The following is a 22,380-nucleotide window of genomic DNA, read 5'->3' as shown; positions in this document are numbered from 1 at the left end:
TGTTTTGAGCCCCCACCCCCGCCCTCACCACAAAGCCCGTGGCTCCCCGCGTGTCACCTTAGAAGAAAAGGCTGAGCAACCGTGTTGGTTTTTTTTTTTTTTTTTTTTTTTTTGAGCGGTATATGTCCTAGGAATGCGGAAGCGGGATGTTTGCCAGAAAGAAGTCGGCCGAAGAAACCGGCCTAAACCAGCCTGTGCCGCGGGGGACCCCAGCGCGGACCCTTCACCCACTCTCTCCTCGCGACGATCCTGACGCTCGCGGCCGGGGGCGGAGACTTGACATGCTAATGAGACACGCGGGGCAGGTAGGAGCCTGTGCCGCCCACTGCGCCTGCGCGCGGCTTCCCGGCTCGGCGCCCCTGCGAGCCGGGCGCCCCTTCTTTCCCGCCTCAGCCCCTCTGCAAAGCGCGGTCGCTCCGGGTGCGGCCGGGACTTCTGCTCCCGGTGGCAGCCCCCAATAAACGCTGCGTGCATCTTTCTTGGCCTCATGTCAGTGTCTGTTTGCGCTGAGAGCCAACGAGCCCTGGGGTCGGAACGTATTCCGGCCACCACGCAGGGACCCCAGGAGGGAGCCCCGGTGAGTCCCCGAGGAGCCGGAGCCGGCGGACGGCCGATGGAGCCCCTCCGACCCTCGGGACTGATGAGCGGCCTGGAGCTTTAGTTCGGCGTCTCGGCGGCGGTAAGTTCTGCCTCCGGCCTCGGCGACTCTGCCCCTCCTGCCAGGCCCCGCCGACGGCTTCGCTTCGTTTTGCCTCTCCGTCTTCACTTCGGCCTGAATTTCTCCGGCGGAAGGAGGTTTTCTGGTCCCGCGTTCCGGGGCCGAGTGTCCCCTGCCGCCAGACTCTCACCTCCCCGGTGTTGGTCCCCTGCAGGCTGGAGGACCCTCTGGTGGGTTGAGCCCGATCTGGGTGTCCCCTGTCCCCTGACTCTCACCTCCCCGGTGTTGGCCCCTGCAGGCTGGAGGAACCTCTGGTGGGTTGGGCCCGACCTGGGTGTCCCCTGTCCCCTGACTCTCACCTCCCCGGTGTTGGGGTCCCCTGCAGGGTCACTGGAGGACCCCCTGGTGAGTTGAGCCTGACCTGGGTGTTCCCTGTCCCCTGACTCTCACCTCCCTGGTGTTGGCCCCTGCAGGCTGGAGGACCTCTGGTGGGTTGGGCCCGACCTGGGTGTCCCCCTGTCCCCTGCAGGCTGGAGAAACCTCTGGTGGGTTGAGCCCGACCTGGGTGTCCCCTGCAGGCTGGAGGACCCTCTGGTGGGTTGAGCCCGACCAGGGTGTCCCCTGTCCCGTGACTCTCACCTCCCCAGTGTTGGTCCCCTGCAGGCTGGAGGACCCTCTGGTGGGTTGGGCCCGACCTGGGTGTCCCCTGTCCCCTGACTCTCACTTCCCCGGTGTTGGTCCCCTGCAGGCTGGAGAAACCTCTGGTGGGTTGGGCCCGACCCGGGTGTCCCCTGTCCCCTGACTCTCACCTCCCCGGTGTTGGTCCCCTGCAGGGTCCCTGGCGGACCCCCTGGTGGGTTGAGCCCCACCTGGGTGTCCCCTGCCCCCACACTCTCATCTTCGCGGTGTTGGTCCCCTGCAGGGTCACTGGAGGACCCTCTGGTGGGTTGAGCCTGACCTGGGTGTCCCCTGTCCCCTGACTCTCACCTCCCTGGTGTTGGTCCCCTGCAGGCTGGAGGACCCTCTGGTGGGTTGAGCCTGACCTGGGTGTCCCCTGTCCCCTGACTCTCACCTCCCTGGTGTTGGTCCCCTGCAGGGTCCTTGGAGGACCCTCTGGTGGGTTGAGCCCGACCTGGGTGTCCCCTGCCCCCACACTCTCATCTCCCTGGCACCACTGGATGGTCCCAGGTTTGAGCCCTCAAATATTGCTCTGAACACAAAACCAAGGAGATCCATCTGTGTGGGATACTCATATCTGGGTGAGGCAAAAAATGTCTCCCCCTTCATATAAAGTTAAAACCCAGTGCACGCTGTCCTTGGAAAAAACAGTATCCCATAAAAAGTAAATCTTTCAGAGGAATCCAGCCATTAATTTCAAAATTTCTCAAGTATGGACTGATCAAACCTTGTCAATCCCCATGTAATACCCCAATCCTCCCAGTGAGGAAGCCCAAAGGAGAATTTTGCTTTGCACAGGATTTGAGGGCTGTAAATAAAGGAGTTGCTCCCATACACCCAAGAGCACCCAACCGGTATGCTCTGCTTACCCAGGTTCCTGGCCATGCTCAGTTTTCCACTGTCCCGGGCCTGAAGGATGCCTTTTTCTGCATATTCCTTCATGAGGAAAGTCAATATTTACTTGTCTTTGAATGAAAAACCCCTGGTACTCAAGGGACTACTTAGTACACCTGGACTTTAGAGACCACCCCCATCTATTTGGAAATGTACCGGCAAGAGAGTTACAGGAATTAAAAGTGAGACATGGGATCCTCTTACAGTATGTTGATGATTGGTTAATAGCCAGTTTGACCAAGCAGGCCTCTGACCAGAATACTGTAAAAACTTTAAATTTTCTACTAAGAGAAGATATAGGGTTCCCCCATCAAAAGCCCACATATCAGAACAACAGGGCCAATATTTGGGCTTCATCCTGACACTGGGCCATGGATCCCAAGAGGACCATCAGCGCCTTGCCCATTCCCCAAATCAGAAGCCACAGACTCTGTGGCTTTCTGGGTATGGCAGAGCCCTGTTGCATCTGATTCCCTAATTAAGGCCTAATGGTGAAGCCCCTTATCGGCCTTGAGGGGGGGGAGGGGGACCCCTACAACAGACTGATGTCAGTGGGCCTTTTTAAAGCCTTGAAAACTGAGTTGGGTGGGGCCCCTGCACAATTTACCTCTATGTCCATGAGAGGCAGGGGATTGCTTTGAGGGTCCTAGCTCAAAAGCTGGGCCCTGATCAGAGACTGGTAGCCCTTTTTTCAAAATAACTGGATCCAGTTGCTGGCATAGCCCAGCTCTCTTAGTGAGTGAGGCCTCTAAGCGGACCCTGAGTCAACATGTAACTCCCCATCAGGTTCAGACAGTATTAGAAAGTAAAGGGCACCACTGGCTGACTGGAGGAAGGCTAACGAAGCATCAGGCCCTCTTGCTAGATTCCCGGATGTTATTTGAAAAGTATGCCAGACCAAACCCTGCTACCCTGCTCCCATCTGCAGAAGGTAAGGGTCTCCAGCATCAGGGTGTGGAGACAATGGAACAGACATATTCTACCAGACCTGACCTTCAAGACAAATGCCTTGACCATCCAGATAGGGTGTCGGTTAGGGACGGGAGAAGTTTTGCGGAGGAAGGTGTCTGGAAGGCAGGCTCCATGATAATGAGCCTAGGTAGAGTCTTAGAGGCTTGAGCTCTTCCACCTCAACGCTCTGCCCACCCAAAAGCCGGAACTGATAGCCCTAATTAAGGCCTCACAGTTGGGAGAAGGAAAAAGATGAAGTCTCTATACTGATTCAAAATATGGGTTCCCTGTACCATATGCCCCATGCTGCCGTCTGGAAAGAAAGGGGAATGTTAACAACTACGAATTCACCAATAAAACACTAGGACCCAATTTTCACCCTCCTAAAGACAGTGCAACTTCCCAGTCAGGTGGCTGTAGTCCATTGTGAAAGTTGTCAAAAAGATAGGACCTCTGTAAGCGAGGAAAGTAATAAGGCTGACCAATCAACTGTTTATTTATTTATTTTAAATATTTAATTAATTTGACAGAGAGAACAAGCATGGGGAGCCTCAGGGAGAGGGAGAAGCAGACTCCCCGCTGAGCAGGGAACCCGAGGCGGGCTTGATCCCAGGACCCTGGGATCATGACCTGAGCCAAAGGCAGACGTCGAAGGGACTGAGCCGTCCAGGCACCCCCAATCAGCTGTTTAAACAGGCCACCTGAGCTCAGGAGCCAGCTCAGATTACCACCATGAGTTCCCCGGCCAGCCACAGAACCCCCTGCTGGAACAGGAAGACGCAAAGAGACAGGGATATACAGAACAAAGCACGGGGTGGCTTATGAGATAGGACAAAATTCTCATTCCGGAAGCCCAGCAGTAAAAGCTCATTCAACATTTCCATGATGCCACCCATTATGGAAGAAACGTCCAATGGGACTTGGTGCAAAAGGTCTTTTCAGGATAGGGACTTAGACAATAAAACAAGTTACCCTCGCCTGTGACTTAACGCACCCAAAACAAACTACAGACCCATCCAATCAGTCCCCACTTCTTATACCAGTCCAACAGCAGGGGCCATATCCCAGGGAAGATGGGCAAGTAGTCTACCCTGCTGCACCACGAGCAGGCTACAAATACCACCTCGTGTTTGTCGATACTTTTACTGAGTGGGTACAAGCCTTCCCCACCGGTCTGGGAAGGCAACCGAGGTCTGTAAATCCCCTCTTAAAAGAGAATTCCCCGGTTCGGGGTCTCTAAGTCTCTCCAAAGTGAGAGACTCCTTTTACAGCTAAAATCACCCAGAGCCTTTCAGCAGCCCTGGGAATAAATTATAAATTGCATGCTCCCTGGCACCCCCATTCCTCAGGGAAGATTGAAAAGATGACTTATACCCTAAAAAAGACTTTAGCAAAACTTTGTCAAGAAACTCATGAGCCTTGGGTCCAGTTGCTTCCTATTACACTACTCAGGATTGCCACTGCCCCCAAGACTAACCTAAGATGCAGCCCGTTTGAAATGACATGGGAGGCGCCTCCTCACCCCCGGTATTTTACTAGATGGGAAAATAAGCCAGAGCTTGCATCATTTTATTTGGGACAGGTGCAAAAAACTGTTGTGGATTATGTTAATCACATGCTACCAGCACCCCCTAGAGGTAATTTAGAAGAGACTCCCCTGCCCCCGCCCCACCACCTCTGCAAATTAATCCAGGGGATCAGGTCCTCCTTAAAACCTCCTTAGAAGGAGGGCTCCCTGGAAGATCAGTTGCTACCCAAGTGGAAAGGCCCCTATTGAGTGATTTTAGCCACCCCAACAGCAGTTAAGCTCCAGGGAATCCCTAGCCGGCTACATCTTTTCAGGCTAAAACCTTTTTCTCCTGGACATCCTCAGAAATACCTGGAAGGCCCAGAACCATCTTACTCATGTGAGCCTGTGGAAGACCTCAAATACTTGTTCAAGAAGCAACCCTCAGAGTCAGATAAGTGATTATACCTTGGTGGTTTGGCTTGCTGACTTTGCTTTTTGTTGCATTTGTTTTACTTTTTCTTCTCTGTGAGTACTGTTTCGGGTCACCTCCACTCCCTGGGAAAGACCCGTTCTGCCCCTGCGGGGTCTAGAAGGTCAAAACCAATGATGGGACTGATGAAGTGGATCCTTCTCTTGGCCCTTCTCCTGGGGATGAGTTGGGAAGAAAATAACAAAGGAGGGGGAACCTGGAGAGAAAACTCAATTGTCAACTTTTCTAGCATTGTGGCCTCAGGAAATAATCTCTCTAATTGTTGGATTTGTCATCCTCACCCACAAGATGGGGTTCCTAAGCTCCAGTTTGTACCTATAAATGAGAATATTACTCTCACCTTGACTTCTGGTCCTGTTAGAAGCACAGCCCTTCTAGTAGTAGAACTTGATGATCGTGATGATATGAGGTGTGTCAGACTTACAGACTTTTGGAACCAAACTGGTCTCCAAGTTAAGCGGCCTCTTCTCTGTCAAGAACAAGGACAGCCCTGTTGCCCCTGCCGGACAGATACCTGCCTTACCAACATGGGAAGCTCGCCCTCCATTTATCCTATGTCATTTTCCTCTTCAAGCTCTTCATGTAGCCCCAACCAGACCCACTGGTGTGTGGACTCGTCTCTGCTCTCCCCAGGCGACCAACCTAACTTATCCTGTACATACTGGAAAGGAACAGCAACCCCTTCCTGGAGACTGACCTATCAGACCCCATCTGCCTTCGATAGCCAGGAGGGAATAGAAGAGGATTCAGAGCTTGGTGGGGGGCCACTGGACGGAGGGCCCCTGTCCCCCAGATGCAAGAGTACACCTAACTGGGGTCCCCTTTTACGAAGTTGGTTTAATTCCTCTTCACCCCGCCAAGCTTGTACCCCACCTGGGTATCTCTTTCTCTGCGGTCCACCACAAAATAAACTACCCTACGAAGGGAGCCCCAATTCCTCCTTCTCCTGGCCTCTTCGGGCGGTGGCCTATTCATGTGTAGATAATGTTCACTTCCGGGGAGAATGCACTCTGGGACGATTGGGTCCTAAAGGATTAGGTGCCACTATATATAACGTCACCTCTCAAACCAGACGAAAGAGAGCACTCGGGCTCATCTTGGCAACAACTGGAGAAGCCGTAGGACTGGCTGCCCCCTGGGGGGGCTTTGCTTATCATGAAACAACCTTAAAAAACCTTACCCAGGTCATAGAAAATCTGGCCACAAACACTGGTGACAGCTTCGAGGGCCTCCAGGAGTGCCCGGATTCCTTGGCTAATGTCGTACTTGACAATCGCTTAGCTCTAGATTATCTTCTGGCCAAACAAGGGGGTGTCTGTGCAGTGGTCAACAACACTTGCTGTACATACATCAACAACTCTGGGGAAGTGGAGCTAAATATTCAGGAGCCTTACCGACGAACCAGATGGTTGCGTGGGTTCAATAATCACAATGCCCAAACTCTGGGACGCAAGTAGAGGCTCTGTGCCTAGCGTTGTGTGATTCCTCCCTTCCTGGGCCCTCTTGTGGCCATCATTCCTTTGTTAATATCCAGACCCTGCCTCTTTAATCTTGGTTAAGTTTGTGTCAAACTGCTGGTGGCACAAGGGTCCCACCTACCGGGTCCCAAGAGGAACAAGGTCCCTATAGGGCGTTAGAGCAGTCCGCGAGAGATTTTACTCCTCCAGGGTAGGACAGGGACAACGCCCCGCTCAGCAGGAAGCAGTTTCAGAAGATGAGACCCTCGGCCCCTCCTCCTTCGGAGTAAGGAGGGTAACATCTCTCAGGGGGGCTGAGCTGGAACAGAGGCTGTGTCTGGGACCCCGCCCCCCCCCCCCCCCCCCCCCGGCTCCAGCCCACAAAGCCCGTTGCTCTGTGCCCATCGCCTTAGAAGAGGCTGAACCACACGTTTCTGAGCCGTATATCGCAGTCGATCTCGGGGATGCGGAAGCGGGATGTTTGCCGGAAGGACCTCGGCAGGAGAAACCGGACCAAACCAGCCTGTGCCGCGGGGCACCCCAGCGCTGACCCTTCACCCACTCTCCTGACGGCGGCGGCCGGGGGCGGAGACTTGGCATGCTAATGAGTCACGTGCTGCCTGCGGCCGCGTGTTGTCCACTGCGCCTGCGCGCAGCGTCCCGTGTCGCCGCCCCCGCCCCGTCCCAGCTAGGAGGTCCCTGCTTTCCCGCCTCAGCCCCTTCAAACTTTCCGGGCCTTTGTTCCCGGCGCTGCCTGCCTGGTACCGGAGCATAAGCCCCCAATAAACACTGCCTCAACCTTTCCTTGCCTCGCGTCAATGTCTGTTTTTGCTGAGAGCCAAAGAGCCCTGGGGTCGAGAACAGTCCCCCCGGTCCTCTTTCTTGGATCTCTCCAGTCCCCAGTCTCTGGTGATGTGGGTGCCTTTTTACTGAGTACAGGGAGGGTATTTTTCATATGGGAGATTTGCTTCCTACTTTTAGTGGAACGGAGGAGGGTGTGAGTGTCCTTGAACTCGCGGTTTTGTAAGTAACTTAATTAAGATAATCAGTATGACAGAGGGGCACGTCGTGGGGGCCCCCTGCCCTTTCTCCCTAGATCATTGTAGGGGAAGCCAAACTTTACCCCTCTCCATCTTGGGTGTTCAGCTAGGACTCTAACAAAAAGATTAACAAGAGAAAAACAGTTAATGCAAGCAGTGCACATGAAAAGTAAGTCTGAATGGCAGCTTAGAATTCCAACTTATTTACCGTCTTCAATAAAGTACGATAAATTTGCAGAGAGATGACAGGACAAAGGAAAACAAATTTAGGCCCCAAGGGAAGGTAAACGGGAGGGAAGTTATGGAGAAGTCTGTAGATTCTTCTGGTTCCTCTCTGGACTGGTAAATGTCAGTCCTCCAGTAAAAGAATTTATATCCAGCCTTTAGGCAAAAAGGGGGGAAGGTAAAGAGCTCTTCCTGTGTTGGCTGCTTTTCTTTTTTCTTTCTTTCTTTTTAAGGTTTTATTTATTTTTGAGAGAGAGCACGAGTGGGGAGGAGTAGAGGGGAGCAAGGAGACTGATGTGCGACTCGGTCCTAGGACTGTGGGATCATGACCTGAGCCAAAGGCAGACACTTAACCAACTAAGCCACCCAGGTGCCTTTTTTTTTCATCTAACTTGAAAAGCTTTAATTTACACAAATAACTACTAAATACAAAAAGTAGATTAAAACAATTTTTTTTTTCTGGCAGAGTTTAAATGCACATAATGGATAATTCCAAAGAACATGCATTTCCCCTACAGCATTCAGAACTAAAATTCTACTTAAGTCTTTGCCTCTAACTGCTTTGGCTGCTTCTAAATTACCTTCAGCTCAAAATAATTTCTATGACAAAGCGGCGTATTTGGGGTGGCCTGTTCTGCTACCTTTCATCATCAAAATTTCTGTTTTTGTTTTTGTTTTTTTTCGTCTCCCTTACATGCTCAGTGGTCATCACATGTCTGAGGCTTCTCATTTGGACAGCATTTTTATTTTGGAAATGAAATGGGGTGGGGGGCACACAGGGAAGAAGGATGAGTTTGATTCCTGTTACACTACGTCAGGCTGCTTGTCAGGTGTTTGTGCCTTTAATAAGCATTTAAACCTTAGACGTGCTTGGATTCCATGCCTTGTAAGATGACTTCCAGTCAAAAGTCATCCCAATCCAGAATCTAGAAATAGGATTCCAAGTTGTTCAAAATTGGAAGGGGTTCAGGGTGCCTGGCTGGCTCAGTTGGAGGAGCATACGACTCTTGATCTTGAGGTTGAGTTCTGGCCCCACATTGGGTGTAGCGATTACATAAATAAATAACCTTTTTAGGGATTCTCAAGGTTATAAAACCCCGAACACCTTGAGATCAGAAGAAGAATGTGGTCTCTGACTGAGAAAGCAAAAAGCAGGTATGATGGCGGCTGTCACTGTCAGACAAGCCCATTCCGCAATTGTGATGGAGTCAAAACATGTCTCCTGTGTAACCAGGTCGAAGCGCAAAGACACAAGAGCACATGCAAACCACAAAAATGACCACACATCCCTATCTCAGCTAGCTGCTGCTTTACCAATTAGAGTTTTAACCTGCTCTGTTCTACTTCCTAATAAAAAGTAGAATATCCGATCACACAACAGTGGCCTGGTTTCCAACAGCATTCATCCAGAGCAACCTTTCCTTCTTAGACCCTCTCCCAAACCCCCAACACAAACTGAAATCCTATAAACTACTCCCACACCCTCTCACTGAGACACCCCACCTCCCAGCCTCCCCACGGTGTATGGGATCCACGCTGCTGTCACAGGTACCATCAAATTGGGTTCGGCCACCGGTGGGCTTTGGCTGGTGGGGTCCAGCGTGACCACGAGCAAGTCAGAACCCTATCAGCCTCCCAGCCCTCATTCCCATCCATCCCAAACTTGGCTCCAGACTCTCAGTTAAATTCCCCAGATACAGCAACATCTCTTAGCATCTAGAGCCAAAAGGAACTTCCTGCACATTTCTAAGAACTGAAACAAAATGCATTCCTGTTCGTGATTTATTGATAGGTTTTCGGTAATCAGGTATTCACAGAAGGGAACACTCACTCCATTGTGTGATTCATAAGCACATTCCATCCTCCTTCCCATGTCTTAACTCAAATCTTAATTGCTTTAGTTCTGTTTATTTTCCAAAGAAACTCCTAAAAGAGCTTGGAGAATTCTGGGGTTCTCCCACATTTTTCTTTAAACAAGGCTTTGCATCTGTTATAAAACCTCTCTGTTACTGCAAAATGGAAAAACCACAATTGTATGCACGTCGGTGGCTCTTCATTCCTCTGGGACTCTGAGCTCCTACTTACTATGGATTCGAAGGCTCAGGATACACGAAAATGAAAAATACAACAATTTAGCGATGAGGGCAGAGAGAAGAGAGATAGTGTAAATTGCATCAACTTGCTCCTTAGGAGACATATAGGCCTCTTGGAAGGTGACCGTAAGATTAGTGAACTCCTTTCTCTTTCCCTGAGTAACCTGAAGGCACACTCATCTGAAGCTGATAATTAGGAAATAAGTTGGGGGGGCGGGTGCAGGCAGGATGGGTAGGGGCTGAGGGCTGGGAGGGGAGGCCAGTGAGGAGGCTGGAAAAGGTCTTCTCAGGAGGGTAATTGACAATTCTTAGCATGGTGTCTCTTTCCTTTGGAGAAAAAAGGGATGCCTTTGGAATCTCTCACATTCACTGGCTCTGTCCCTCCCTTACCTTCCCCTCCCCTCCCTTCCCCCTCCTCTTATCTCTTCTCAGTTTCCCTCTGTGTGTGTGTATCTGTGTGTATCTGTCTGTCTGTCTCTCTCTCTCTCAGTAATCACCTGCATACACTTTCTGTGATACTCACCCTGGAAGATCCTCAGCCAAAGTGGGGCTAAACTCTGTATTTTCATGTTTGTATAGCCTCCCCCCCCAGACGGTGAATGCAGGTAGCCCTGCTTTGGAGGGTTTGCCTACCAGGTAGCAGGGAAAGAGGCTGCACGGGGTAGATTCTGGAAAGAACTCAAAGAGTGGTCCACGCGACCCTGACCCCTTCCCAGGATCCTCCTATTTCCCCCTGTTCAGTCCAACCTCACTTGGTTGGCTCCCGTAAGTTCCCTGTCTGCCCTTCCTCTGTGTTTCCTGGAACTCTCCATTTCAAAAGCATTTCCAGGAATATGACTCAGAGATGTCCCCACTCAACCAGACCCCAGCATCTTCTTGCTCCCCAGGGCACACTTCATCTCCCTCCACCTCCGTGAGCCCCTCTAATACACAGAAATCCACCCGTGTCTTCTCCAGGCCTCCTCACTTCCTTTCTAGCCACCCTTCCCTCATGCAAACCCTGGTGTGGCAACTCACCTAAACTGAACACAGGCTTGGTAAATAGGGGAATGGTGTCACTGTTATTTTTTATTTTTTTTTAAAGATTTTATTTATTTATTTGAGACAGAGAGAATGAGAGACAGAGAGCATGAGAGGGAGGAGGGTCAGAGGGAGAAGCAGACTCCCTGCCGAGCAGGGAGCCCGATGCGGGACTCGATGCGGGACTCGATGCGGGACTCGATGCGGGACTCGATCCGGGGGACTCGATGCGGGACTCGATGCGGGACTCGATCCGGGGGACTCGATGCGGGGGACTCGATCCGGGGGACTCGATCCGGGGGACTCCAGGATCATGACTTGAGCCGAAGGCAGTCGCTTAACCAACTGAGCCACCCAGGTGCCCCTGGTGTCACTGTTACAATGCGGACCTATCACTAGGTCACTTCTGATGATTATCAGCATGCCAACAGTGTGTGCCCTAAGAAAGAGCAGCTGACCGCAAAGCTCCCTCGCAAGCCACTGCTTTCAGTGCTACACCCGATGCCCATTTGCCCTCATCCTTTGTCCTAGACTGGTTTAGCAAAAGAAACGAGCCCGAGACCCTGAGCCAGAGCCATCCCTCAGGGGCATGTCCACAACTCACGGAAAGCTCGCAGCTGCCTCCTCACCTGCGGCTTCTGAAGAAGGATCGAGGTAAAGCCCCTGCCGACCAGCAGCCCGTGGGAAACTCTGATCCTGCTCCAGGCCTCCGAAACAGAATCTGTTATTTAGAAAACCCTCCAGGGAAGCATAGGCTCGGGTAAGTTAAAGAAGCGCTGCTCTGGGAGGGCCAGGGGCGGGGAGGGATGTCCTAGCGCTGATAAATCATCAGATAGGTTTCACGGTGGAAACGGTACTCAGAGGCTGTTGGACAGGTGGGAAAAATGTGTGATGAGAACACAGAAAAGTAAGCAAAGGAACTAAGAGGAACCATTTAACGCCTTCCCTCGTCCATCTCCAAAAAGCACAAGAAGTTGTACAGGAAAGGAAAGGAAATCAGATGCGATACTTGGATCCGTGAAATCACAGCTACATAACAAATAGTGTTGGAAACACTGAACGGAAGGGATATATTTCTATTGTATTAATTAGTCAGGGTTCTCCAGAGAAACAGAACCAAATCTGCATTTGGGAAGAGCCGTTCTGGCAGTCTGGAGAGTCCGTTGGAGCCCTGATCTTTTGTTGGTCTTACAGTCTCAATTAAAAGGCACACTGGGGTGGTGAAGGATTTGGGCCACAAGTGTAATACAGGGTTGACATCTTTGATTTATAAAAAAAAACCAGATTGATAAGAAACAGCAGAATCTGTCTGGGGGAAAATGGGCAATTCGCCTGAAAAGATCACTTCCAGAATATGTTAAATGGTTAATATGAAAAATGATCAGCCTCACTGCCATATAAATGACTAGCAAAATAATAATTTCATCTATTTCACCCATCCCATTAGAGATGATGGGGAGTCATAGCCCTCAGTGTTGGCAGGAATTAGATGAGAAAGACATTTCCATTAATGGTGTGATAGGTTTAACAGCTCAGGAGGGAACTTTGGCAATAAGCTCATAATTCAACTTACAGACCTGATGACTATATTTCTGGGAATTTATTAGAAAGTTTGTCAGGAAGTTATCAAAGATGTGGACAAAGACTTATGTATAAAGTGCACTAGTTATAGTAGGCAAAACAAAAAACAAAAAACCCATCCAAAAACCTACTAAGAGGGGCACCTGGGTGGCTCAGATGGTTAGGCTTCTGCCTTTGGCTTGGGTCGGGGTCCCAAGGTCCTGGGATCGAGCCCCACATTGGGCTCCCTGCTCGGCGGGGAGACTGCTTCTGCCTCTCCCCCTGCTCGTGCTCTCTCTGTATCTCTCTGTCTCAAATGAATAAATAAAATCTGAAGAAAAAAAAACAAAACAAACCCCACTAAGATATCCCACCCTCTCGGGAATTATAGGAACCCACGATATGATATTATGTAAGCATAAGCAATGTTTCAAATTATGCAAAAGCTTCATCAATTCTGCCAAAATGTGAATAGAGGCTATCATTAGTTGGTGACATTATGAGTGATGTCTACTTTTTTAAAAAATGTTTTTCCAGAGGTGGCTGGCTGGTTCAGTGGAGCATACAAGTCTTGATCTTAGGCTTTTAAGTTTGAGCACTGCATTGGGTGTAGAGGATACTTATTTTTGTTAATTTTATTTATTTATTTGACAGAAAGAGATAGCGAGAGGAGGAACACAGCAGGGGGTGTTGGAGAGGGAGAAGCAGGCTTCCTGTTGAGCCAGGAGCCCAGTGCAGGACTCGCTCACAGAACCCTGGGATCATGACCTGAGCCAGAAGGCAGAGACTTAACAACTGAGCCACCCAGGTGCCACCCTGAGGGTACTTAAAAATAAAGTCTTAAAGGGGTGCCTGGGTGGCTCAGCCAGTTGAGCATTAGACTCTTGATTTTGGCTCAGGTCATGATCTCAGGGTCTCGAGATGGAACCCTGTGGTGGGGCTTCTGCTTAACTTTCTTTCTCTTCCTCTGCCCAACCCCCAGCTCACATTCTATCTCTCTCTCAAAAATAATAATAAAAATAAATAAAATCTTTAAAAAATAAACAAGTTTTTCCATATTTTAAAATTTTTTCATAACAATAAGAAGTTTAGCCCAAAATAAGGAAATGCGGGCTGAATTGCTTGCAGGGAGGTAACTTCTTGGAGGCCTTGAAAACGGAATCACACACATGCATTCCCAGCCTACCTTTAAATTTTCAACCCACATAAACAACAATAGGATAACAATTTACCCTCTTCTAAATCCCTATGGTATGCGAAGCACTTTACTTGCTTAATCTCATTTAATGCAGCGCCTCTCCAAAGAAAGTATTATTAACAGTATTCCTAATTTAGAGGTAAAAGAAGTGAGGCTTGAAGAGGTGAATGACTGGCTTAAGGCTTTACAATCTCATTTTAGTGTTGTCTTGACCCTCTTCCTTTTTCACCTGATTGCCTTTTATTTAGTGCAGCTCATCAGTGTATATCCTGGTCTTTGAGCTGAAGACCACAAATGCACAGACCCTTCATCTCTCTGGAAAACTCCCCCCCCCCCCAAAGGAAATGCATCTGGGGCCTGGGGGCAGGCTTTGCTGGGAGCACTTCCCCCTTCCCTCTTCCTCTGGTCTTTAACTTTTGCCCTTGGGGCCAGGAGCAGCTCTGTCACTGGGTAGCTGGACTCCTTGGTGCCTCTTCCTCCAGGATCAGAGGTCAGTGCCTGCAAGGGCTCTCATTCCCCTGAGAGAGCCAGCAGTCAGGAGGGCATTTGCTCTCCCTCCGGCTCCTTCCTCCCCAGTCCTGGGCTCTCTACCCTGCACCCTTTGCTCTCTCCAGCTCCCCTTTCTTGTGCCTTCTCCTCTCGACTTTCCTCTTTTCTCCTCCAGTTCAATCCCCTAGTTCCTGTCTTTGTCTCCATTGCTTCGCCTTTATTGTCACTGGGAAAGCGAGTTCCCAGTTACTATATTTGGGGGGAAAAGAGGCTTTTTATAGAGCAGTGGTCCCAAGACTTGTTCATTGACACGCAACCCATTAATGGGTACTACGTCTCACAATTCCCTTCTCCTACGAGTCTCCTGGGGTTTGAGGGCCTATTTGGGGGCTGTACCCAGGCTTGACCAGACCGGGCGGTGGGTGCGCGCGTGCCAACGGCTGGACCGACCGAGAGTCCGCAGTGGGAGCAGGCGGGAGGGGGGGGCTTCGGGTGCAAAGGTTGGAAAGAGCGGCAGGGAGGACGCCGCAGAAGGGGGTCTGAAGAAACTTCGTGACCTCCTGTGCACTCACGTCCTAGGCGGGAGTTCGGGCGACCGGACGCCCCCGGCGCCTGCTGCCCCGGGAAGGCTGGAGATGGCGGTTTCCCCGAGCTCGGGCCTGCCCAGGGGTCTGCTCATCCTCACGTTCTTCCAGCTGTGCCAGCCGGATTCGGGTAGGCGCCGCCTGGGTCTCCCTCCCTGGCCCCCTCAGCCGCACCCGCGGCCGGAACGGCGCAGGAGAGGCCTCGCTAGCGCCCTCCGCGGGGTCCCCGAGGCGCAGGAGCTCCGGTCGCGGGGACTGAGCCTGGTCGCTGTCGGCGCTCAGCCGCCCCCTCCGCACCCTGTCCGCCCGCCTGGTTTTCGCAGCCCACTTCGACGTGATCGGGCCGGCGGAGCCCATCGTGGCCGCGGTGGGTGACGACGTCGAGCTGCCCTGCCACCTGTCGCCGAACGTGAGCGCCGAGCGCATGGAGCTGCGCTGGGTCCGCGGGAAGGTGGCGGCAGTGCTGGTGCGGCGGGACGGGCGCGAGCAGGCGGCCGAGCAGGCGGCCGAGTACCGCGGCAGAGCCACGCTCGTGGCCCGCGACATCGCGGCGGGGCGCGTGGCCGTGAGGATCCACCGGGTCAGGGCCTCGGACGACGGCGAGTACCGCTGCTTCTTCCGGCAGGACGGAAGCTACGAGGAGGCCGGCGTGCACCTGAAGGTGGCCGGTGAGTGCGCGCGGTTGGGCTTTGTCCGGCGACTTCCAGGCGGTGCACATTTGCCTGTGGCCCCGTGACTGTGGAAGCCACCCGATTCTTTGCCCAAATCCCTCCCGGGATGGAAGAGGCTGGCAGGCCTAGAGTGGGAGGTGACCCGGCGGGGCGTTTGAGAGTGGGGACAGAGCATTTCCCCACGTCATGAGTTACATAAATGGAAGATGCAATGGCTATATAACATTCTTCGCCGTGAGTACCTCGTAATACACTAATACACTTGCTCCAGGCTCAGAATTGAACATTTAAGTCGTGTCTACCTTTCACCGCTAGGGTGAGGCTGTGCTGCGCATCCTTTGAAGCTGCTTTATGGATTAGAACCTAAGGGCGGATTAAAAAAAAAAAAAAAAAAAAAGAACCTAAGGGCGGATTTCCTAAGGTCCTAGAGCGTGGCTGCTCCTTCACATTCTTGATCCACCGAGAAAAGTGTGGGTTTTTGTTTCCTTTCTGGCTTCAAGCCCACATTCAGGGCGGAAACCATAATGGAAATGGTAAGCATTCAGGAGGAGAGTGAGCATTGTGCTCTGACTTTCCCACTTACTAGTGAATGGAAGCAAACAAATCTCTTTCTGAGCCTTATTTCCTACTGAAAAAATGGGCATGCACCTATCAAATGAGATTTTGCAAGAATGAAATAAAATTACACGATTCCTAAGAAACTGCCTTGTCAATGTTTGCAGAAGCATTGCATACGTGTAAGATATTATTACTGTGCCTCAGACTGCAGGTCGGTGGCTCTGCAGCATATAAATGTATTGCCTTTTATGTATATATTAAAGGTAAAGTTAAAAAATACTGGGGTGTAATTTGGGTCCCTGCCTCAGAACAGGGTGTCCCATGTGGCAGCATTATGTATAACTCACATTTCCTTTTTAGGTAATTATCTTAAAAGTTGACAATAAAACCCTAGAGATGTGATAGCATAGAACTGTCATTGTTACCTCTTATGAGTGATAGATACATTTGAGATTCTGCTGAAAGTGGCAGCCCTTTCCATGAAAAGAATCCACACTGTCACATAGACACACATACTGGGACATGGATTTCGACTAACAGTGTGGACACGTGTTTGAGGAGCCTTCTCTGCAGCTTGGTGTTTGTCTATACTCTGTAGAATTGTGAGAATAATCAGGCTGAAGACAGAAGGGAAAAACAGCTTTATGTTGATATATGTTAGGACATAACTGTGTTGGGGGGAAGACGAGGTTGAAACCCATTTAAGAAAATTCCTGAATCAGTATCACAGGTAAAGGAAGCTTAGATTGACAGCTACAAGCTCAATGCAAAGAAGCCGCAATCCCCCTTCTCTTCAGGTACTCCTCTCGGATCATCCTCAAATACCCACTCCCAGTTCTCCTTCTCTTCAAAGTCTTTTGGTAATACTTCAGACCGCAAAGCCCTCTCCCCTCTCTGGAGCTCCCTTACCTGCCTTTTTTAGCCATTGGTCTCCCTGTTCCTGCTGATTAGAAAAGCTCCCTATGTCTGTCCATCAAACTCCTGCCCTCACTTCAAACCCTAACTCCCAATATGGCATCCCTCTCTGATAAGGTTATGAAATTCCTTTTATTGATACCACAGCTTCCTTGTGTCATGAAATAGGAGATGAGTCCCTCTCACTCCCAGTCCCTGTGCGCTTCTTTTTCTCAAACTGTGTAACCCTGTGGTTATAAGGCTCCCAGAAGGTTGTCCACTGAAAAAGTAAGGCCAGCCTCTCTCTCCATAGCTCTGGGCTCTGATCCTCACATCCATATGGAAGTTCGAGAAAATGGAGAGGTCTGGCTGGAGTGTACCTCGGTAGGATGGTACCCAGAGCCCCAGATACAGTGGAGGACTTCTGAGGGAGAGAAGTTTCCATCCACGTCAGAGTCTAGGAATCCTGATGAAGAAGGCCTGTTCACTGTGGCAGCTTCAGTGATCATCAGAGACCCCTTCATGAAGAATATATCCTGCTGTATCCGGAACCTCCTTCTTGGCCAGCAGAAGGAAGTAGACATCTCCATACCAGGTCAGTGAAATCAGCGCTGGGTTCCTATCGGACACAGTTTCAGGGCCATATTACCTGGGACACCTGCCCAAGGTAGGCCCTCATGGTGCACCTGTCCACTGTTCCCACCTAAGCTCCTGACCACTGACATGAAGGAGCCCCACCAATTTCATTAGAAGAGAAAAGATTCCAAATGCATAAAATCTGCCTTGATCTCATAGAAATACCAGATTTTCCATTTTAGGAGATATATCTTAGATACAGAGGCTTTGCCTCTGGGGCTTTGTCTCCTTGAATAATAAGAAAACCCATTTCTACCCTTGCCCCTCTGTCTTCCCCGTCCTATGCTAGAGCTCTGTCTAGGTTTCCAGGGTCCTCAGGAAAGCAAATCTCATTATTCCCTCCAGACTACCTCTGGTTCAGGCAGGAACCTTTCCTTATTCTTTGGTCATTGAGTCCCATCCTGTAGCACACAGAGGTGACATTTTCCCTTCTTGATTTACTTCCTTCATCCCTTTGGCTTCCATCCTGCATTGATAGTTAAGAAAGAATTTCCACAATAACATGAATTGACCCATTACTTTCTTCCCTTCCCAGGTCCTGTCCCGAAATGACTCTTCTTTTCTTCTTGCCCATAATCAAAACTTTACTGAAAAACTGATACCAAAATAGATCATTGTTGTATCCCTTACAAAATTAAACATAATTACATTATCTTGGTACACTAACTGGAATTACTGAACCGATAAGGCTTTCTGCAATGTAACAGAAATTCAAGAGGTTGTGGGGACCATTAGTGTTGCTTTCTCCTAAATGAACACCCTTCTGTGAGTCTGGCCTTTCTCCTGTTGGCTGGGACGGCACTGTTGAGCACCCTCTACAAAGGACCACTGTCTGAGCACGGCTGAAATCCAGGGTAATCTTGTAGCAACCTTGACATTTTCCATCCATAAAAAGGGAATTTGGGCTTTGAACTACCCATTTCTTTCTTTCTTTCTTTTCTTTTCTTTTCTTTTTTTTTTTTTTTTAAGATTTTATGTATTTATTTGACAGAGAGCACACAAGCAGGGGGAGGACAGAAGGAGAGGGAGAAGCAGACTCCCTGCTGAGCAGAGAGCCCAATCCCAGGATCCTGGGATCATGACCTGACCTGAAGGCAGACGCTTAACCAGTTGAGCCCCCCCAGGCGCCCCCTAGCCATTTCTTTTTATGTTTTTTTTCTTTTCCCCTTCCAAGGGCAGGTGTAGTAAATCTCCAGCCAAGGGCATGTTGATCCTTCTGCAAGCCCAGCCAGTCCCCATCTCTAAGGTGACACTGTCAGGCCTGAAATGACTCCTGTTCATCTTCATTCCTCTCTTTCTCTGCCCTCTCCCATCTAAGATCAAAATTTTTCTGAAAAGCCTGGAGCAGCAACATTGGAAGGTCTATTTTTTGCCCTGGGAGGAGTGGGAGAGGGCCAGGTCATCCTCTCTTCCAACCCCCTTCGGAATCAAGTAGAGCTGGCCTTGCTCAGAGTCACACAACAACTCGTCCTTCTTGGGGATTTTGTTTCAGCTTCCTTCTTCCCAAAGTTGACTCCCTGGATGGTGGCGGTGGCTGTCATCTTGATGGTCCTAGGAGTTCTCACAATTGGGTCCATAGTTTGCACTTGGAAACTCTACAAGGAAAGATCCAGACAGAGAAAGGATGAATTCAGCTCTAAGGGTAAGTCATAGGCTGCTTGTCGGGCGTGCTTCCGAGTGGGATTGGATCCAAGTCCTTTGGGACGGCTGCCAATGGGAAGATATTTGATTCTAGAATTTTGAGAGTCAAGAAGGGGGATTATAAAGCACACTGATACCCAATATGAAGGTCTGGGGCGAAGGAGTCAAAACCAGTGCTAATTGAGATATCAGACCAGCTATTCACTCACTACCCTCCCTCAGACTCTCTCCTTCTAACTTGGTTTCCCAGGAAAGATTAACGATCTGATCCCAAGCCAGTAGGAACTTCCTGCACATTTCTTAGAAAAACAAAACAAAACGAAACATAATCCTTGTTCCTCATTTGTTGATAGAGTTTCAGTAATCAGGTAATCATGAATTAACCCTGCACTCCTTTGTGTGTTCCTCACACTAGCTTTCTCCCCTCCCTCATGTCCACTCTAGAAGGTCATTAAGGTATTTCTGTTTCTTTTCTAGAGAAACTCCTGGAAGAACTCAGTAAGTTCTCTCTTCTTGTCATTATTTCACCAACAAGGTGTTCTCTCTCCTTATTAGAAAGCCTGTCACTGACTCTCTCTCTCTTTCATTGCAGAGTGGAAAAAGGCGACAGTGCATGCAGGTCGGTGGCTCTGAACGTCTCAGACTTTTCAGGGGCTCTGAGGCTCTATGCCCCAGGGATTCAAAGTCCTGTCATACTTGGAAATAAACACACTAACCCAGTTTTGCGGGGGGATAGATAGGGGAAAGATGATGGCAAACGGCCTTCACATTTTCCTTGAGGCACATAGAAGGCCCTTGGAAGATGTTTACAAGACAAGCCCCTCTGACAGAGACCCGTGACTGTTGACGGGTCACAGGAGGGGGCCAAACAGCTCCCCTCCTGTGGGGACCTGCCAACTTCTAAAACAGTGCTCTATTTTTTTTTTTTTTTTTTTGAGAAGAAAGAATAGGTCTTGTGACCCCTAATGCTCACTGATGCTCAGACTTGCTCTCTCTCTGTCTCTAGTTGATGTGACTCTGGATCCAGACACCGCCCACCCCCACCTCTTTTTGTATGAGGATTCCAAATCTGTCCGACTGGAAGATTCACGTCAGGAACTGCCTGAGAAACCAGAGAGATTTGACTTCTGGCCTTGCGTGTTGGGTCGTGAGACCTTCACAGCAGGGCGACATTTCTGGGAGGTGGAGGTAGGAGACAGGGCTGACTGGGTGGTCGGGGTGTGCAGGGAGAATGTGGTGAAGAAAGGGTTTGACCCCATGACTCCTGAGAATGGGTTCTGGGCTGTGGAGTTGTATGGGAATGGGTACTGGGCCCTCACCCCACTGCGGACCCCTCTCCCCTTAGCAGGACCGCCCCGTCGGGTTGGGATTTTCCTGGACTACGAATCAGGAGAGGTCTCCTTCTACAATATGACTGATGGGTCCCATATCTATACTTTCTCCAACACCTCCTTCTCTGGCCCCCTCCGGCCTTTCTTCTGCCTGTGGTCCTGTGGTAAAAAGCCCCTGGCCATCTGCCCAGTCACCGACGGGCCTGAGAGAGTCACAGTTGTTGCTGATGCCAAGGACTTCACTAAGGAGATCCCACTGTCCCCCATGGGGGAGGACTCTGCCTCTGGGGATACGGATACCCTTCATTCTAAGCTAATCCCTACCCAGCCCAGCCAAAGGGCACCTTAAGGAATGTCCCAGCCCAGCTGCTTTCCTTTGTCCTAAGCCCTCCCCTCCATCCCCTCTGACATACCAGCGGCCAGGTCCACCCAGCCCCTGTTTCCCCCTGTTGGGAACGAATCAGTTGGTCTTGGGGAGGTGGGGTGCGGGGCCTTCCTCATCGGCTTCTGTGCTGATCCTCAGGGGGCAGGAGTTCACGCTGAAGCTGCTTCCAGCAGTCTCCTATCCCTGGAGGCCAAATCCTATAGGGAGGGGCAGCTCAGTGATCAAGATGGGGTTAGGTTGGCATGGGGTTATGACAGAAACATCTGGGTGTCCAGGATAGGGATGTGTCGAGGAACAGGTTTTAGGCAAGCAGGAAACCCAAAAGATTCTGGGAAGAGAAGATTCAAGGCTGAAATTCCATAAAGGAACTGGGGGGGACATCATGAGGGGAACCCAGGCCAATGATGAACACCTAGCCGGTTTCTAGACTTTCTGGGCCTGTATGTCCAGCTTTCTAAGACATGTCCTACAGAGTAGAGAAAACTGGCCCTACTTCTGCGGGATCTGAGCCATGGGTATGGGGACCTGGGGAAGGGATGAAATGAGTGGGGCTGGGGGGCGAACCAAAGATCTGATCCAGGAGAAAACTTCAGACCAAACCCAGTCTGGGTGCCTGGCCGTGCCCCAGATCCTGCTCTCCTCTCTGCCTTGACCTGTTTCCCCCTCACCCGGGGGTCCTTCCAACCTCACTCCGTGGACGCCACACAAGTTTCCAGCTCTCTTCTTCCTTTCACTGTAGAATCTCTCCATCCCAGAGGCTTTCCAGGAATCCTCCTCAGTGACATCACGGCTTTATCCACCAGGGTCGGCCTCAGGGCCCCTCAGCCCTCCTCCCAACCTCTGGGTTATACCCCCAAAGGCATCTTCAGTTCGCTCCCCCCGCCGCCCATGCGCACCCCCCACCAGGGTTCACTCGCCCCACCCCACGGGCTGCTTGTCCCCAGGCCCCAGATGCCGCGTCCCTGTGTGAGCACAGCTAGCTGACCATGTCGCCTTGTGTCTGCACTTCCCTGTATACGGTGGCTCGGCATGTCCCCGAACTGCGGGTTTATCTGGGCTCACACCTTCCATTTCCATTGCGTTTTTCCCGTTTCCAGAGTAGATGTCGCCCATGGTCTTAACCTAATAAATAAGTCTGTTGATTGCCGAAGGGGGCACCTGCATCTTTCCTTTATCCCAACAAGTGGAAGTGAAGTGAGAATAAGCGGGAACGCAGCTGGCTGGCCAGGGCCCCGCGTCTGCGTGTCCAAGGCTCACCTGTGGCCAGAGGGCGGGGGGCTCGCCGGGGCAGGGAGCACAAGGGGCTGTTGGCACGTGGGGATCTAGCTGCCCCCAGAGGCCAGCGTGCTGGTGGCTGCCCCCCCTCAGCCTCCGTTGGGGGGGCGGGGGCTGACTCCATATCTACTCCTAAAAAGGT

The 22,380-nt window shown here is 50.8% G+C and overlaps 2 protein-coding genes and 1 pseudogene across 3 annotated transcripts; 2 read left to right on the top strand and 1 right to left on the bottom strand.

The window, feature by feature from the left end:
* Positions 1-109: 109 nt before the first annotated feature.
* BTN1A1 (butyrophilin subfamily 1 member A1) lies at positions 110-22,106 on the top strand. Of its 2 annotated transcripts, none has more exons than XM_045866271.3 (8): positions 110-679; positions 14,843-14,977; positions 15,171-15,515; positions 17,284-17,565; positions 19,099-19,248; positions 19,725-19,745; positions 19,840-19,866; positions 20,254-22,106. In XM_045866271.3, exons 2-8 carry the CDS (start codon positions 14,899-14,901, stop codon positions 20,925-20,927), a joined length of 1,578 nt encoding a protein of 525 aa, XP_045722227.1. In that variant the 5' UTR covers positions 110-679; positions 14,843-14,898; the 3' UTR covers positions 20,928-22,106. The 2 variants fall into 2 exon arrangements, with proteins under 2 accessions (XP_045722227.1, XP_064454474.1); XM_064598404.1 differs by lacking the exon at positions 110-679 and adding an exon at positions 11,334-11,776.
* Positions 686-7,447, top strand: LOC123837383 (endogenous retrovirus group V member 2 Env polyprotein-like). Its single transcript, XM_045866269.3, is given in 4 exon segments — positions 686-888; positions 5,055-6,619; positions 6,621-6,670; positions 6,673-7,447. Coding segments are annotated over 3 exon segments (1,443 nt in total). The 5' UTR covers positions 686-888; positions 5,055-5,294; the 3' UTR covers positions 6,741-7,447.
* Positions 18,338-18,805, bottom strand: LOC123837384 (small ribosomal subunit protein eS27-like; annotated as a pseudogene).
* Positions 22,107-22,380: the final 274 nt, after the last annotated feature.

This window comes from Mirounga angustirostris, unplaced genomic scaffold (assembly GCF_029215605.1).
Source record: "Mirounga angustirostris isolate CCGP_5_RB_7025 unplaced genomic scaffold, mMirAng1.0.hap1 SCAF_8, whole genome shotgun sequence".
Lineage (NCBI taxonomy): Eukaryota > Metazoa > Chordata > Mammalia > Carnivora > Phocidae > Mirounga > Mirounga angustirostris.
Note: the sequence above shows the minus strand (reverse complement) of the source record. Positions and strands in the feature narration are given on the sequence as shown.